This window comes from Nematostella vectensis, chromosome 15 (assembly GCF_932526225.1).
Source record: "Nematostella vectensis chromosome 15, jaNemVect1.1, whole genome shotgun sequence".
Lineage (NCBI taxonomy): Eukaryota > Metazoa > Cnidaria > Anthozoa > Actiniaria > Edwardsiidae > Nematostella > Nematostella vectensis.
In genome coordinates, this window is record NC_064048.1 from 4209911 (window position 1) to 4229073 (window position 19163).

General features: G+C 43.1%; 2 protein-coding genes across 3 annotated transcripts; one reads left to right on the top strand and one right to left on the bottom strand.

Moving 5' to 3' along the window:
- Positions 1–412: 412 nt before the first annotated feature.
- Positions 413–9069, top strand: LOC5515651 (protein PRY1). 2 transcript variants are annotated; one of them, XM_048723004.1, is made up of 8 exons: positions 413–567; positions 1984–2049; positions 2623–2706; positions 3076–3171; positions 3530–3712; positions 4177–4386; positions 5121–5291; positions 8359–9069. In XM_048723004.1, exons 1-8 carry the CDS (start codon positions 507–509, stop codon positions 8514–8516), a joined length of 1029 nt encoding a protein of 342 aa, XP_048578961.1. In that variant the 5' UTR covers positions 413–506; the 3' UTR covers positions 8517–9069. The 2 variants fall into 2 exon arrangements, with proteins under 2 accessions (XP_048578961.1, XP_048578960.1); XM_048723003.1 differs by having other exon boundaries at positions 2623–3171.
- LOC5515653 lies at positions 8904–16985 on the bottom strand. The gene is made up of 10 exons (XM_032385410.2): positions 16689–16985; positions 16463–16610; positions 15546–15829; positions 14909–15050; positions 13816–14120; positions 13264–13405; positions 12165–12530; positions 11089–11321; positions 10415–10597; positions 8904–9596 (listed from the first exon to the last, which is right to left on the bottom strand). The coding sequence occupies exons 1-10, from the start codon at positions 16959–16961 to the stop codon at positions 9348–9350; spliced, it is 2325 nt and encodes a 774-aa protein (XP_032241301.2). The 5' UTR covers positions 16962–16985; the 3' UTR covers positions 8904–9347.
- Positions 16986–19163: the final 2178 nt, after the last annotated feature.

Below are 19163 nucleotides of genomic sequence, written 5' to 3' on the forward strand. Positions count from 1 at the left end.
ATAACCATCTAAGAACAATTATTTTTATATTTCATTTAACAAACTCAATTGAAAATCGCAATAGCTTTCTTATATCAGCCGATGACGGCTTTCTCATACTTGATATTTTGTTGGGATGACAAAATCAGTACGGCTGACAGTGTTTTGCCCAGATCAAACTGGGTTTTTATAAACGGGGCTTTTCTAACATGGGGGCGTTATTTTGCTTTTGTCTCTACCTAAGGCCAAAAACTACGTAAAACCCTTGCAATCCTATTTTTGCGGGTGAGTTGCCAAAAATACAATTGCTTCTCAACTGGTTCTTTGATTTTTGAATGTTAGGTCAAACCTTATCCGGATTAACTTGATAGCTACCTGCGAGAACATTATCGGCGATGACATTACCTGCTTCTCTAAAATGAACCACTTGCCGGTTCACTGATAGGAACCATGTAATATAACCTCTTTCACACTCATGAAATAATCACCACTCGGTTCAACCATTTCTCAAGTAACACGCAAAGGAAATGGCGATTTTGAAAGAGTTACCTACTTTGATTTTTATCCTTGGGTTGTTACAGCTTTCAGGTTAGTAGACATCTATGTTTTGTATAAAAGTCTTTGTTGTTGTTTCGTAATAAGAAAATATTTAGACGAATTGGTCTCTTATTGATTCTTTTTTTTTATTTCTTCCATCAAGAAACTTTAAAAGTGAAAAATAATAATAACAATAATACGCTAAAGAAAACATTTTACTGTTAGAATGGTCGCATAAAATATATATTGCCCAAGAGGCGTTGCAGCTCTTTTATTATTTTTGTTTATTCCTTTTTCCTTTTTTCTTGTCCCCGGGGTTCTAACCCATAGAGAAGTCCATCATTGATGGGTGATCTACGGTAAATTTCACACGAACAACGATATCACCACAGTCGTCTTCGACGTCAATTCTTTGAATTATTGCTATGATTTGTGGAAAACAAATTAACAATCATCGCAGGAAACCTGTCTCTAGTTTGAATTCAGTTTTGGACCATTTATTATAATTCCACATAAAATACCATTCTCTGATATCCAATATAATACCGCGCGTAAGATTTTAGTTGAAGGGTTCTATACGGGTGCCCATATTAGATTCTCGATTGCAACCAGGGCCTGGAGGTGGAGGTGGAAGGAGGAAAGCAGGTTAGCACTAACCCAGGGATAAATACGGCTACCTCGACTTTTGATGGAATAAAAAGGGTTTGTGTCCCTGGGTTAGCGTTAACCTGCTTTCTAGGAACCCGGCCCAGGTGTACACCTGTTTTAAATAAGGTTGCATTCGGAGATATGCAACCTTTATCTATTTTATCAAATAAATAAAAAAAATATAAACATAGGCTTAGAAAGCATTAGTAATCTTTTTATGTCTCTCTAAACGTTTACACGGCGTTCAGTAACCAGGATTCAGCCGTTTATACGTTATCGCTGAACCACTGCGTTACGATGCATTGATTCGCGGATGCAGCTTTAATTGAAATAGATGTACACAAAATAAAGGACTTGAGCTAAGAGATCACTTGACCTTTCTGGGTGGCAAATTCATGCAAAATGAACACAAAAATGATTGCGCCCGTCAATCCAGAAAACGACGAAAAAATAAAATATTTAAATAAAAATTAAACCTTTCTGAACAAAATAAATTATGGTTTTATTCGTGAGCGCTAAATAATTTGCTTTGTCTTGCTGTTATTTTGCCGTTAAAAGCCTGAGCGTGCGCTAGTTTGCCACCCAAACAGTTACGTGATCTCTAAGCTCAAGTTCCCTTTCTCTGAATTACTCAAAACACCCAAAGTCGTGTTCGTTAACCAGAGTATAAATATGGTTCACCACTGAAAAAGTTTTATTAAAGACGAAAAGTTGGCATAGAGTCGACTACCAGTTTTTAGTGAACAGTATTTCCCTAAAATACTTTTAAGGAGTGTTCATTTTCTGTTTTTAATCTATTATTTCTCAACGTCTTTCCAGTTTCAAAGCATGTACATAAAGGTCAAGCGTACAAAAGACATCTTCTCAATGTTAAGCGCCAGTTGGGTAAGCGTGTGGGCTATGGAAGGTTCGAGGGGGTAAGAATACAGTAAATAATTAAGCAAATCCCATGGCTTCTTCCTTTGGTTTGGGTAATCGGTTTGTGCTATCCATATTGAGCGAATGCAAAGAAATTTAGCTTTTGTTAAAGTTTGCAGGAGCTCAAGTTACCAAGGGTTATCGTAAGTGAGGTTTTAGGTACAGAGAGTTCGGGTTATTGGGGTTCAAGTTAGCTGGTGTTTAAAGATACCAAGGTTAGAAGTAAGTGGAAAGTTCAAGTTAAATAAGGGTTAGAGTGAGGGAAAGATCGGTTCAGGGGATTCAGTCTTTGAGTTAGCGGGAGGTTTGAGCTAACTTGTGTTTCAAGATACCGAGGGTTCTAGCTAGTAGTCACCAAGTTTTCGAGTTAGTAGGGATTTTAAGTTCGAGAGAGGCTAGTAGAGTTACATAGGGTTCGAGTTAGGAAGTGGTTCGAGTAAATAGGGCTCAAATATATAGTTTGGTGCGAGATGGTCGAGTGATCTGAGTAACCGTGGCTTATAGTTATCGATGACATGCGATGTTTTTTTTGTCTATCAGCCAATCAAGCGTGTTGTGCCGCCGCTCAGGCTCCGCCCATGTGCTGCGAACAATCCCCACCCCTCCCTTCATGTTGCCAACCAGGTATAATGATGGCGCCAGCCTTACCCCTACCCCCACCCCCACCCCCACAACAAGCTTGCTGCATCAGCCTCAAGGCCCCAACTACTTGTTGCCAATCATCTGCGCCTCCATCTTGCTGTCAATCAGCTCCGCCAGTAGTCCCGCCACCTCCACCTCCCCCACAGCAAGCTTGTTGCGCTAGCGTCCAGGCTCCCTCATCGTGCTGTCAGTCATCCACGCCGCCACCTTGCTGCCAATCACCTGTACCCGTAGCCCCGCCCACTACTTTACAATCCTGCTGCGCAAGCGTAAAGCCTTTGGAGCTAAGCCCTTCCTCCCCGGATAATTGCTGTCAATCAGCTAACGCTCCACCCTGTTGCGTCGGGTTAGGACTTAAACCTGGACAGGCGAAGAATATAACACTCAATGGCGGCGGTAGACAGTTCTTACTGCAAGTAAAGCTTATTCCACTTCTAGGACAAACCAGTAAGTGATAATTGATCAATATGATCTTACAGTGCGATACCGTGAGAGTAAATCAATTAAAACAATAATGCCTTGACATGTGTACAGAATTATCAGGACCGGTTGCTCTTTAGAAACAGGATTCTCAAACACTTCGTAGATATTTCATCATGTTGTATGTCTTGTCCATGGCTACAATGAACATGGACATGCGTCTTAGGACCTGGTTCTTTTTTTTTTCTTTATTTTTTTTCCTCATTGAGGTACAGAATGCTCAAACACTTCGCGTACATTTCATGTTCTATGTCGTGTCCAGGGCTACAATAGGTCAATACCAAACAGCGCAGCATTCTAGATTTTTCTTTTCTCTTCAACACAGTTCCCCCGACGGCCAATCCGACAACCATCATACCAAGCGGCACCTCTACGGCAGTTCCCACCGCAGCTCCTACAGTGGGGAGTACCCCTTCTTCCGGCGTATCCACGCCCCTTGGGGGTCCTACCACCCCTGTCTCGTCCACTGTGCTACCCTCAGGGGGTCAAGTCGGCGGGCAAGTTCAAGGTAACGTGGCGCCGCGACCTTTGTTATGATTCTCTGATTTGTTTACGAGTGGTACCACTCGTATTTTTTTGTTAGTGTATTGGACGTTGTTAGGCCCGATTTATACGTCTCGCACCTGCCGTGCCGAAAAAATATCTAATAAGCAACGTATGACATTTATAATGGATGTGCCCTTTTAGGTTGACAATTAGTTTAAGATAAATTAGAGTAATACACCCGTCACACAGTTAGCAACCGTCTTTGAAAGCAAAATTCTAATAAATCATCAGGGGCAGATCTAGGGGCCGAGTGCCCCCCCTCCCCTCCCCTCCCCTCCCCTCCCCCACCCCTTAGTTTGAGATATTTACCTTAAAAATAAATAAAAAACATTATAAAATTCTTAAAGCCCTTGCTTCGGTCTCCCCTTTCTGGAACTATTGGATCCCTCCCTGATAATATTAACAAATATAATTCATGTTTTATAGACATTGCACAGTGTCGGCAGGCAGCCCTGGCGGAGACAAACATCAAGCGCCAACTCCACGCTGCCCCTGCCATGACCCTTGACCCGAAACTTAACCAGGACGCGCAGGCCTGGGCTACGAAAATAGCCGTTGACAAGAACCCAATCCACTCCGCCATCAACACAAGGCCTGGTCAAGGGGAGAATGTGGCCAAGCGATGCCAGCAAGTTGGTAAGGGGTAGTGGGCTCAAGACAAGGAGAGGGAAGGGGAGGGGGGGGGGGCGTTGAATGGGGCACATAACACAAGAGCTAGGTCAGGGCGATAATCTGGCCAAGATATGCTAGGGTGGACAGATATGCTAGACTAGTTCCAGTACCGCGCGGTTAAACCAGCCTCTTTGTTTTGAAATGGCGGCGTTTTACCGGCGATTTGTCATATTTCGACGAATGCTAAGAAAACTAGACCATAGGCTATAATTTTCTTTATGACTCCCTGATTATAAGACAAATCTGTCATCTTTTGTATAGTATGGTTTTAATGCTGTACGGTAAGTCAAAACAGCGACCGAAGTCCGCCTTTCGTAACTTAACTCAAACGATTCAACACTGAGATTTTGTTTTTGTGATTTTGGCCGCGAGTCTCAAATTGAAAGGAATCAGTATTTTTCACCATGTTTTCTGGAGATCAGGAAGCGGGAAAACTTTAACTCTTCTAAATATGGGCATCTATGCCCATATAAGGTAATACAAACGAAGGACACTATCCATGGGATATATGTTTGATATGCAAAAAATGGCACAAAAGAATGTTGTGGAGGAGGGTAGAAAGGGCGGGTCAAGGGAATTCTGGATAGGAATTATGCGAAGCTCAGGCATGGAGGGGCGGCATCATAGTCATCATCATAATCATCATCATATATATTATGAATTCCTAATGTCTTGACGACTGGCTCTTCTCTCGTCAGATATGCCTTTTGATGAAAACTGCAAGCTTGGTGTAGATCTCTGGTACAAAGAAAGCAACAACTACGACTTTCAATCACCCGGCTATTCGCCGGCTACCGGACATTTTACCCAGCTTGTGTGGAAGGCTTCGACAAGAATGGGAATTGGGCGCGCCTCATACGTCATGACAAGTAAGTGAAAACCATATACTTTTACTAGCCTCGAGTGCAAGGCCTCGACTAGTATATATGGGAACCGGACGCGCCTCATACTAAGTCATGCTAAGTAAGTTAAAACCAGATACTTTTACTAGCCTCGAGTGCAAGGCCTTGACTAGTATAAATGGGAACCGGACGCGCCTCATACTAAGTCATGCTAAGTAAGTGAAAACCAGATACTTTTACTAGCCTCGAGTGCAAGGCCTTGACTAGTATATATGGGAACCGAACGCGCCTCATACTAAGTCATGCCAAGTAAGTGAATACCAGATACTTTTACTAGCCTCGAGTGCAAGGCCTCGACTAGTATGTATGGGAACCGGACGCGCCTCATACTAAGTCATGCTAAGTAAGTGAAAACCAGATACTTTTACTAGCATCGAGTGCAAGGCCTCGACTAGTATATATGAGAACCGGATGCGCCTCATACTAAGTCATGCTAAGTAAGTGAATACGAGATACTTTTACTAGCCTCGAGTGCAAGGCCTCGACTAGTATATATGGGAACCGAACGCGCCTCATACTAAGTCATGCTAAGTAAGTGAATACCAGATACTTTTACTAGCCTCGAGTGCAAGGCCTCGACTAGTATATATGGGAACCGGACGCGCCTCATACTAAGTCATGCTAAGTAAGTGAAAACCAGATACTTTTACTAGCCTCGAGTGCAAGGCCTCGACTAGTATTTATGGGTACAGGACGCGCCTCATACTAAGTAAGTTAAAACCAGATACTTTTACTAGCCTCGAGTGCAAGGCCTCGACTAGTATGTATGGGAACCGGACGCGCCTCAAACTAAGTCATGCTAAGTAAGTGAAAACCAGATACTTTTACTAGCCTCGATTGCAAGGCCTCGACTAGTATTTATGGGAATTGGGCGCGCCTCATACGTCATGCTAAGTAAGTGAAAACCAGATACTTTTACTAGCCTCGAGTGCAAGGCCTCGACTAGTATTTATGGGTACAGGACGCGCATCATACTAAGTCATGCTAAGTAAGTGAATACCAGATACTTTTACTAGCCTCGAGTGCAAGGCCTCGACTAGTATGTATGGGAACCGGACGCGCCTCATACTAAGTCATGCTAAGTAAGTGAAAACCAGATACTTTTACTAGCCTCGAGTGCAAGGCCTCGACTAGTATGTATGGGAACCGGACGCGCCTCATACTAAGTCATGCTAAGTAAGTGAAAACCAGATACTTTTACTAGCATCGAGTGCAAGGCCTCGACTAGTATATATGAGAACCGGATGCGCCTCATACTAAGTCATGCTAAGTAAGTGAATACGAGATACTTTTACTAGCCTCGAGTGCAAGGCCTCGACTAGTATATATGGGAACCGAACGCGCCTCATACTAAGTCATGCTAAGTAAGTGAATACCAGATACTTTTACTAGCCTCGAGTGCAAGGCCTCGACTAGTATATATGGGAACCGGACGCGCCTCATACTAAGTCATGCTAAGTAAGTGAATACCAGATACTTTTACTAGCCTCGAGTGCAAGGCCTCGACTAGTATATATGGGAACCGGACGCGCCTCATACTAAGTCATGCTAAGTAAGTGAAAACCAGATACTTTTACTAGCCTCGAGTGCAAGGCCTCGACTAGTATTTATGGGTACAGGACGCGCCTCATACTAAGTAAGTTAAAACCAGATACTTTTACTAGCCTCGAGTGCAAGGCCTCGACTAGTATGTATGGGAACCGGACGCGCCTCAAACTAAGTCATGCTAAGTAAGTGAAAACCAGATACTTTTACTAGCCTCGATTGCAAGGCCTCGACTAGTATTTATGGGAATTGGGCGCGCCTCATACGTCATGCTAAGTAAGTGAAAACCAGATACTTTTACTAGCCTCGAGTGCAAGACCTCGACTAGTATTTATGGGTACAGGACGCGCATCATACTAAGTCATGCTAAGTAAGTGAATACCAGATACTTTTACTAGCCTCGAGTGCAAGGCCTCGACTAGTATGTATGGGAACCGGACGCGCCTCATACTAAGTCATGCTAAGTAAGTGAAAACCAGATACTTTTACTAGCCTCGAGTGCAAGGCCTCGACTAGTATATATGGGAACCGGACGCGCCTCATACTAAGTCATGGTAAGTAAGTGAATACGAGATACTTTTACTAGCCTCGAGTGCAAGGCCTCGACTAGTATATATGGGAACCGGACGCGCCTCATACTAAGTCATGCTAAGTAAGTGAATACGAGATACTTTTACTAGCCTCGAGTGCAAGGCCTCGACTAGTATATATGGGAACCGGACGCGCCTCATACTAAGTCATGCTAAGTAAGTGAATACGAGATACTTTTACTAGCCTCGAGTGCAAGGCCTCGACTAGTATATATGGGAACCGGACGCGCCTCATACTAAGTCATGCTAAGTAAGTGAAAACCATATACTTTTACTAGCCTCGAGTGCAAGGCCTTGACTAGTATGTATGGGAACCGGACGCACCTCATACTAAGTCATGCTAAGTAAGTGAAAACCATATACTTTTACTAGCCTCGAGTGCAAGGCCTTGACTAGTATGTATGGGAACCGGACGCACCTCAAACTAAGTCATGACAAGTGAGTATTAAATACCCTCAGATACTTTATCAATCTGGCTTGGAAGTATTCGAATAGTGTGAAGTGTGGGTATCGGACGTGTCTTATACGTCATACCAAGTAAAAGAAAATATACTCGGATTCTTTATTAGCCTCGAGTGGAAAGCTTAGACTAGTATGAGTATCAGGAAGGCCTGGTACTTCATACCAAGTAAGTACTTATACTTAAATACTTTATCAATCTGGCTTGAAAGGCTTCGAATAGCATGGGTGTCGAACGGCTCGGGCCTCATACCTCATGCAAAGTAAATAAATACTCTCAGATACTTTATCAACCTGGCGTATAAAGCTTCGACTAGCATTGCTATCAGGCGGTCATCGTATTTCATGCACAACGAAGAAGTGACGTACTGCAAATGAAGTATCGCATGAAAACATTACTTTGTTTGACTTTCTATATAGTCATTTCTTTTTTATTCCAGCTGGAATAAAGTGCGTCGTTCTCGTTGCAAGATACTCGCCTCCGGGGAATGTCAAGCTTCAGTTCCCGCAGAACGTTCAGCCGGCAACCGGAAACGTTCTGTCTGACAAACCGAGCGACAAACAGAAAAAGCCTCGTAAACCCGTCTACTTAGAGTAAACAGAGGAAGAGAGAGATGAGCCTTAGTATAGACAAAAGCGAGACTCATAAACCTGCCAAATAAGAATAGACAAAAACGAGCCTCATAAACCTACTTAGAATAGACAGGCATAGAGAGAGCGAGCCTTGTCATAATGAGCTTGAAAATAGACAAGAGCGAGACTTATAAACCTGCCTACTTAGATAGAGCAGTCGACAAAACTTTTAAAGCCTGTCGTATTTAACATAAACACATAACACGCCTTATAAATCTGCCTACTCAGAATAGACAGCGATCAAAACTTACGAAGCCTGTCAACTTAAAATAGAAGCAAAACAGCCTGCACAAGCCTACTTAGAGTACAAAATTTGTGGAATAGAGCACAGGGAAAAACTCACAAGCCTTCGTCTGCTTGAAATGGTATTATATTGTATCGATTACACCTTTATTTTGAATAAGAATTTACTAAAAATAAGCTGAAAATATAGGCATCTTTTAAACATGTGGATAGGGAGGACGTGGTCCTCTGTATATTCTATTAGCAAAAAGAAAATAAAACTTATAGTAATATTCGTCTTTCGACGATTCATTCCAGTTAAAATTGATGTCCACAAAATGAGAGCCTCCTGCAACTTGTATGCACGAGACCTGCTGGTTACGTCGTCATTGTAGGTGCTTGCCCAGTAGCTTCGGGACCCTGTAGCAACATGTTAACTCAGTTGACCATACGATTAGAGATCAAAGTCAAAGGCAAAGGCCAAAATCGCCCTGCAACTTGCGCACACGAGCACTTGCGGATCTTGGGGACTCTGTATGTGGTATGAGGTTGACGTCGATGAAATTTGTTCCTCTCAAAGGTCCATTGAAATAAAAATCAATGTCATCAAAATAAAAGCAAAGTCCGAATTTTTCCTACAACTTGCGCACACGAGAACTGGTGGTTCTGTCGTCGTTGTGGGTGCTTGCCCAGTAGCTTGGGGACCCTGTGGCAACAGGTTGACAGCCTGGATCCCGCTTCTGTCGTGGATATCGAATAGACTTGCAAGGTAAGGCGTGTCTAGGGTCTGGTGGTACGCCCAAACGAAATAGCGCAGTCCGCCCTTTGGGAGAATTGAAACAAATCGATATAGAGAAATAGGGACTAGGGGGAAATCAGGGGCCTTGGCGAACCCCCCCCCCCCCTTTGAAATAGGAATTTTCCGTTATCCCCCATGTCCCCCATATACAAGAAAACTCTGGGTTATTAGAAGGGACTGGAAAGTACGTAAATCCAGCATATGCGAGTATCTTTTATATACACGCGAGTGTCCCTTATATACACGCAAGTATCCATATACATACGCGAGTATCCCTCATATATACGCCGGTATTTTCTATATATACGCGAGTATCCCTTATATATTCGTGAATATACCTTATATATACGCGAGTATTCTTTATACATACGCGAGTATAAATTATACATACGCGAGTACCCCTTATACATACGCGAGTATTCTTTATACATACGATAGTACCCCTTATATCTACGCGAGTATCCCTTTCATATACTCGAGTACCCCTATACATACATGAGTATACCTTATTTGTAAGCGAGTATCCTTCTACATACGCGAGTATCCCCATCTTCGGGGACCCAGGGCGGGACGGCAGGGCGAGAAAGAAAGAGCACTGAAAGACGCTCTGGGAAACTGCTCTGCCCTTTCTAAAAACTAAATCAAACTCGCTCTCTTATTAGGCTCATATAATTAAATTAAAATGAGACCAATCAGAGTGATCCAATCAGAGCGTCTTTCAGTGCCTTTTTATTCCTCGCGCGCTCCCTGTGTGCCCGATCTCCGCGACGCCCTGGGTCCCCGAGGATGGAGTTTCCCTTATATTTGAGTGAACTGAAATAAGTGAATTAAACTGAGCTTACCGTAAGTTCGAGATCCCCCTTGCTAGGGTCGCCATTGACAAGCTTCTCCCGAGTCTTTCTTTTTCTAGTGAACTCCAGGATGGTCCTGCCGTCAGCTTCGGCTGCAGTAGTTAGATTCCAGTCCTGCTCGTCGTCCACACAAGAGGGGTACTGGCGCTGGTTTCGACCGCAGGTAAGGTAGTCCTTTCGGGGAGTTTTGAAAAAAAGAAAGATATTATATTATATACCCATTGTCTTGTTGTTGTTTTTAAAATGTGGTCTCACCACCCTCACTCACTCCCCCCTCTCTCTCCCTCTCCCTCTCCCTCTACCCTACTACAAGAAAGTAGAAAACCTGGAATATACCTTTATACATCCGTTCTGTAACTTCTCTCTTCTCTCCCTAATTTCAAGTCTAAACTCAAACAATACCTATGTAACTAGCTCCATAAAAATTTTTGTAACCTGTTATGTAATGTATTGTATCTTATCGTATATTTTTCTGTATTATTTTATATTTTTGTCAGGCCTCTATTTAAATCAGCAAATAAATGAATGAATAAATAAACAAACAAACAAATGAACAAACAAACAAACAAATAAATAAACAAACAAACAAATAAATAAATACAAGAAGGGCGTATGGTTACCCACCAACCCTTCCCCCTTATACTTCTACGCTCAACACAACTTACCATAACATAACCTGTCGCATTTACACTATACACGCCCGCGACCAACACGTCATACTTGTCCATGCGATTTCGCACCCACTCGTAGCTTGCGTCAGGCATTGTGAAGCCGAACCCCACCCATCCAAGAGCCAGCACCTCCAGCTTAAAGTAGAACGTCTCGGTCGGCTCATGATACGCCCACCAGAAAATGAACCGATTGCCGTCCAGACTCGTGTAGTTCGTGTACTGTATAGCTAGAAACGGACTTTGCATTGATAGAGGACTTGCGCTAAAAAATCACGTGACTGTTTGGGTGGCAAACTAGCACGCGCTCAGGTTTTTAGCGGCAAAATAACAGAAACAAAAGGGAACTTATTCAGCGCTTACGAAAAAAAAAACAGATCTCTTTTTTTCAGAAAGAGTTTAGTTTTATTTAAAGATTTCATTTCTTCGTCGTTCTCTGGTGTGACGGGCGCCGCTTTTTTATTTGTTTTTAATTTGCCACCCAAAAAGGTCACCTGTTCTTTTAGCGAAATCCCCCATTGCGATGACAACAAAGACTAAATGACACGCTCTAGGAAAAAAAAACTAGGTGGTCTACGTGGTCGTGGTAGAATCAGGAAAATGAATTAGTTGGGCACGTTACGGCTTGCGTGTGGACTCAATTCGCAGCTAGAACAGTTTTGCCTAGTGCACACTAGCAATTAGATAAGGATCGGGTGTATCGGAGGGTGTATCGCAAAACAAAGCACATAAGAACCTGTTAAGGGAGGATTTATTGTCAGGATTTAGCCTAACAATCCTTGCTAGTTTATTCATTAGTGTTTGTTGTTGCTTTTTTGTGTTTGTCTGTCCGTACCTCGCTGTCTTTTTTTTTTTCAATTATTATGATCTATATTAGTTTCAAAATACCTGAGGACGAGAGAAATAAATATTTTACAGTTTAGTTGGTTGTTTGGCCGTACAAACGTTTCCTCCTGTATTTCTTTTTAAAACATTTAAAAATGCTATTTTAATCTAAACTTGTACTAACGGTATACCGTAAAGCTGACCAATGTCATTGACTTAAGAACAATTATTTCTAAGCTTGTACTTACGGTATACCACAGTAATCTGGCCAGAGGTGTGCGCAAGCACAGGGTTACCGCCTCCAGAGAAATGCGTAACGCAAGTGTACTGAGGACTCGTGCATTGCAGAGCGGGGCTTCCCTCCGTCACGCTATTGCACGCGTAGCGTGACACATCGCTGGCAATATCCGTGTAACGCACGCGTAAGGTCGATGTGGCTCGGTCCTGGGATGGTATGGTGATATGACTTGCGTTACTCGGTAGATATTGACCGTCTACTAGCCAATCAGCGGTCACGTTAGATGGGTGACCGAGCGCGTGACAGGCGAGATCCGTATGGGCTCCTGAAAAGGATGCTAGGATTGCGGTCTCCACTTCTGATAGAAGGGGGACATCTAGCAACCGCAGGAAAAAAAGAAATAAGAAAACCACGATTCTTTTCATATCATTTTAGTTGTCACCATTACAAATCACATCTGCTTCTGCCACTATAATCATCATCACCACTGTCATCATCATATCATTTATCATCATCATACCATCAACATCATCAGATCATCAATTGTACCACTATCATCACCACTATCATCATTACTATTATTTTCAATTTTCACTATCACTATCATCAATTCTACCACTATCATCATCATCATCATCATCATCATCATCATCAGTATCATTACCATTGTCGTCACTAATTTTACCACTTTCATCATCATCAGCAGCAGCACTATCATTATCCGCCTCCTACTCCTCTTCCTTATCATCATCATCATCATCATCATCATCATCATCATCATCATCATCATCATCATCATCATCATCATCATCATCATCATCATCATCATCATCATCATCATCATCATCATCATCATCATCATCATCATCATCAATAAAACATTGAAACAACAACATAGTATTATCGTATGTGCTCTTCTATCTTGGAGGGGGAATGAGGTATATTCCATGATGCATTGCGATCGAAACCATACTAACTTGTTTTCGTGTTACGTCATCATTCACTCACTGTCTTACAAATTCTGCAAAAACTGCGGAGTTTTTCGAGACATTTTTATTTCAATGCACAAGCAACATGTGATACACCTCGTTCCTCCTCTGCTACCTTACCTAGTTCACAGCCGTAAATCTGCGCCCGCATACAGATAGCATTGTTCCATGAAAGAGGTTTAATCTTCACAAAGCGAGCAGCGATTATCTGCTTGAACCAGTGAACCACCACAGTGTTACGGTCAGTATTTCCTGGTAGCTCCTTTACAGACAATGCAAAAATGATGAGCACCCAACTACAACTAATAGTCCATGAGCTCCCAACTACAACAAACAGTCCATGAGCTCCCAACTACAACAAACAGTCCATGAGCTCCCAACTACAACAAACAGTTCAGGAGCTCCCAACTACAACAAACAGTCCATGAGCTCCCAACTACAGCAAACAGTCCATGAGCTCCCAACTACAACAAACAGTCCATGAGCTCCCAACTACAACAAACAGTCCATGAGCTCACAGCAAACAGTCCATGAGCACACAACTTCAACTAATAGTCCATAAACACCCAATTTCAACTAATAGTCCATGAGCACCCAACTACAACTAATAGTCTATGAGCATTCGACTCCAACTAATAGTTTGTCAGATCAATTTAAGTGCTGTGAACCCACCTTAATGCCAGCATTGCCTTCATACTCATTCCAATTATCGCCATCAAGTCCGTACAGCACCTTGAATGCTGTCACCCTCCTATCGCTAAATGGGTCACCCTGTGTTGCAATGCCTGTTACGCCCATCAGTGTCTCGCCCAGCATGAACTGCAGGTACTCGTCTGTCGAGCTTGTGTACGTACACCATGACCCGTTGCTATAGAGACGGCTCTCAAGAATGCTGTGCTGCATGTCAGACTCCGTCGAGAGCATGATCATGTCAAAAGCGGAGTCTTCGTCTCGACCAATCAGAGGCTTGGAGCAGCCTTTAAATACACAAGTAGCATAGTTCAAAGGGGCAGTGTAATGGTAAGAGCCTTGCAATAGCTCTCTGGCCAGGACACAATGAATTTCAGTCAAATTCTAATATTGACTTGTGAGCTTTTGATACTGTGGGAGACTTAAACTCAATGGAAATGACCACAAACTGTCAATAAACATAGATTTTAATAAAATATTGCATATTATTTTTACTTGTAGACAATTATATAAAAGCCTACATAAACACTGACCCAAGACATGCAGAGTACCATGACGCTACCCCTTTAAAAACAGGTAAAATAATTATAATGGGAGGGATGGATGTGAGAGAGCTTATTCTTAAAGTACTATATCTGTGCATTGGAGGGTGGGCTGTTTGGAGGGATGGATCTAATGGGGTAATGGGGCAGCGGAAACTGTGTGTGTGTATGCCGGGGGTGGAGGAGGCTTGCTTGTCAAAGAACTGAGCTAGTTCACTAAATACATTCATGTATATTGGCCCTAGTTTCGAAGAGGCCTTTACCCTTCCCCCCTGATATATGTAAACCATGAAGCCCTGTATTTATATGTATATTGCTCCCTCTCTCAAAAAAAAAAAAAAAAAAACTCTAAAAATTTCTAAAAAAAATTACTCACTAAAGAAGGTCTGCTTTTTGTCTTAATAATTGGTGGAACGTCCCCCCTACACCTTACCCCTAGCTAATTTATGCATCTGGGCTTGATTATATTCTAAAATGACACAGGGATCTTGTAAATAGGAGATTCAACACTGTTTTATGTGTGTTTTTCATACCTCTTTCAATACCATACACTTCCACTCTTAGGGACCTTTTCCCTTGGTATTGTGTAGGATAGAAGCGAGCAAATCTTGCAGTAACTGGGGCAGCCAGAGAGCTCTTAGCTTCTGTTTCAGCATTAATGTTACCAGCAAACTCCTGTTGAAAAAGAAATTGGGTGTAGTACTTACAATGAGCTGAGCTGACAAATATTGATTTTGGTTTTCAGATACAGAGACATATAGACAAACAAAATACAGTGCCGGATAGATAGAGAGACCCCTGGGGGGGGGGGGGGGGGGGGGGGGGGACAGATGGGGGTGTTTGTTGACAACAGATTTTCAAACCTAATGGATAGCACTTTGGGTGTGGTCAACAGAAATTCTTACCCCTAAGAGATAGCAAAATTGGGTGTGGTCAAAGGAATTTTAAACCCTAAGAGATAGCAGAATTAATAAAAAAAACGTTTACCCAACCCCCAAGGAATAGCATTACTGTGCTGTACTGTACAAAAAAACAACAACTGGCAGCCAGGCAGGTGGGTGGTAGGACAAACAGAAAAGGACAGGCAGAAGAAGAGAGGACCAGCTGAGACAGACTGATTGACAGCCAAGACAAACAAAAAACCCATTGATTATTTCTTTATCGTATTACCTTTGAGTTTTCAATATTTTCCCAAATCTTATTATCCAGAGAAGTCGTGAGTCTGTAGGCAGTTGTCCACTGGCCTCCACTAGGGTGACCCTGGGTTCCCACTGCACAGATCATGTACTGCCTACCGAGGTCAACCTGTAACCATGGTGAGCCGTCACTGGCATCTGGTATCCAGGCAACACTTGGACCATTGAGTCTTGCATGTGATGCAGTTGATGAGCTTGCTGTTAGCCACGGGTCGGAGATAATGGAGGAATCATGGACTCCAATGGCTACTGATGATGCTAATGATGAAATGATTAACCAAAGGATTACATTTTCTCACTTGACAAAAAGGAAGAGTTGGTGATAATGAACTGATATAGATATGTAAGAAATCTAATAGTTATTCTTTATAATTGTAAAAAGGTCTGTTTTTTATGGTTGAAGGGGCTGGTTTGGCGGAGAGGTCTGAAAGTCGAATGGTGCATCCAGCAACATGCTTGGGGTGGAGGTGATCTTGTTATGAGTATATTGCAACTTTTACCTGAGACATATCTCTTATGCCTCCCATTTCAAGCTATATATCCTATACTTGACTGCCAAGCAGGATTATAGTAATAGCAAAGCTCTAGAGTCAAGAAATCTAAAAGGAGTGTGTATATATATATATATATATGATTGAGTATATATATATATGATTGGTGTAAGGTATTTTACCTCAAATACATTTATTCTAAAATGCTAGTTAGAAGAGAGGGGCACCTGCAACCCTGACCCCCGACCCCGCCCTCCCTACCCCCCGACCCCACCCTCCCTACCCCCAACCCCGCCCTTCCTACCCCACCCTCCCTACCCCACCCCCCGACCCCATCCTCCCTAGCAAACAACCCTGCACCCCCCTCCCTCTGGCTTAGGCAAATATCAAGAGAAAATACCTTCCTGTATGCTGATCCCATATAGCTCAATCCTCAGACAAGCCTGGCCGTGCGACGATAGAGGTAAGATCCGTACTCTTCTAGCAACAGGGTACTCGCGCAACACATTCTTAGTCACATAATTATTGTCAGAGTTCCCATACAGTATCTGAATAAGAGAACATCTATTTACATTGAAATATTTGAAAATGAACACCCATGTTGAAAAAAAAGTAATAATACTTACCACTTCCTTTTGATATTCCTTGTAAGCACTAAAAGCTTCCCCATGTTTTGAGAAACTTATTTTATAACTCGTAATTCGATAGTCTAGTACAGGGTGACCTTGAGTTGCTACTGCACATAGCACATGATTTGATAAAAGATCGATTTGTAGATAGGGCTCAGAATCGCCACCATCAGAACACCATGCAGCCGAATTGTAAAGTCTTGCTTCTCTAGCCGAGCCGGAACCAGATGAAGCGGTGATATTTGAGTTACTAATAGTAAGATCCTCCATTCCTAACGCTGAATCTGTACAAGAACCTTAAACGAAGAAAACATTAAAAATGTTTTTCGCCTTTTTTCATCCGTACTTCCAGACAAGACAAAGACTGGAAACATCGATTAGCTTATAGAAATCACGAAATCAGAAAGAATCCAATTTTATTCTTTCCAAAGAAGCTCTCACAATAGCCCTTCGCTATAATATCATATGTTATAAGCTGTTTTTAATCTTGTATTGCATAAGTTAGGTTGCTTTAAGTTAAGTATAGTTGTTTTTCTTGTTTGTTGAATGGGTTTTAGGCTTTTTTAACAAATAAAAGTTCAAATTTGATAATTGAATAGAACACTAAATAAAGAAGAAATATATAAGAACACTGCTTACCGTATACTGTGCTAAATGCAAGAAAAACTGCTAAAATACGAACGAAGACATCTTTTACCAACTTCGCCGCCATTTTTATTTTCTAACAGTTCAAATAAACGCGCGCTCTCAACCAATCGGAGCATTACTCGCTCCCAAACCCCACGCACGCCAAGGGGTGGGACATTGACAAGACAAGATTATACTCTCTTGAAGTTCAGTGAATGAACTCCTTGGAAAACCGGCTGATATATCCAAGGGTGAGAAATGGTACGAAAAAAATAACATTAAAGCTTTGTGGGCAACTGTGAAATTTTAGGACAATTTCTATCCCAAGCCAAGCATTTACCCGTCATTCCATCTCGTTATATAAATAAAACGGACCCGAAGTCCCCAAAATCAATTCACTATCACATTTGTCACTTCTTAATTAAAAATGAAAATACTGAAAAACACCACATTCTTCAAAATATCTAGCAAAGGGCCGTAGCAGGGGGGTGGGGCACTGGGGGCACGTGCCTCCCTTATTATCAAAATTTATATGGAAATGACCAGTAGGGGGGTGGCTGTGCCCCCAATATTTTTAATTTTTCTGTAATGTGGCCCTCCAATATTTCGAGGCCTGCTACGGCACTGTAAGCAACAGTCTTTCTCAGCGATCTTCTGCGTGGTGAGATTCAAATGTGGTGTCCAAGAGGCTGGAGTACAAGTTGTTTTATGCGGTTTTCATTATTCTGCTAACGCTCGCCGAAGAGTTCCAAAAATGGTCTTCTGGCTTCCGTCATTCAGAATCTTGGATAGCTCTTGGATAGCTCCACCCACATCACCACCATCACCACCCCTATATAGCTCCACCCATGTCACCCTCATCACCAGCCCTAGATAGCTCCACCCATGTCACCCCCATCACCAGTGCCCTGGATAGCTCCACCCACATCACCACCATCACCACCCCTCTATAGCTCCACCCATGTCACCCTCATCACCAGCCCTATATAGCTCCACCCATGTCACCCCCATCACCAGTGCCCTGGATAGCTCCACCCACGTCACCACCATTAGCAACCCTGGATAGCTCCACCCATGTCACCCCCATTACTAGCCCTGGATAGCTCCACCTATGTCACCCCCATCACCAGCCCTGGATAGCTCCACCCATGTCACTCCCATCACCAAGCATGGATAGCTCCACCCATGTCACCCCCATCACCAGCCCTAGATAGCTCCACCCATGTCACCCCAATTACCAGTGCCCTGGATAGCTCCACCCATGTCACCACCATCAGCAACCCTGGATAGCTCTACCCATGTCACCCCCATCACCAGCCCTAGATGGCTCTACCCATGTCACCCCCATTACCAACCCTGGATAGCTCCACCCATGTCACCCCCATAACCAACCCTAGATAGCTCCACCCATGTCATCCCCATCACCAACCCTGGATAGCTCTACCCATGTCACCAACCCTAGATAGCTCCACCCAAGTCACCCCCATCCAAGCCCTGGATAGCTCCACCCATGTCACCTCCATCACCAGCCCTAGATAGCTCCACCCAAGTCACCCCCATCCAAGCCCTGGATAGCTCCACCCATGTCACCTCCATCACCATGTCACCCCCATAACCAACCCTAGATAGCTCTACCCATGTCACCACAATAACCAACCATAGATAGCTCCACCCATGTCACCCCAATCACCAGCCCTAGATAGCTCCACCCATGTCACCACCGTAACCAACCCTACATAGCTCCACCCTTGTCACCTCCATCACCAGCCCTAGATAGCTCCACCCATGTCACCCCCACCACCAGCCCTGGATAGCTCTACCCATGTCACCCCCATCCAAGCCCTG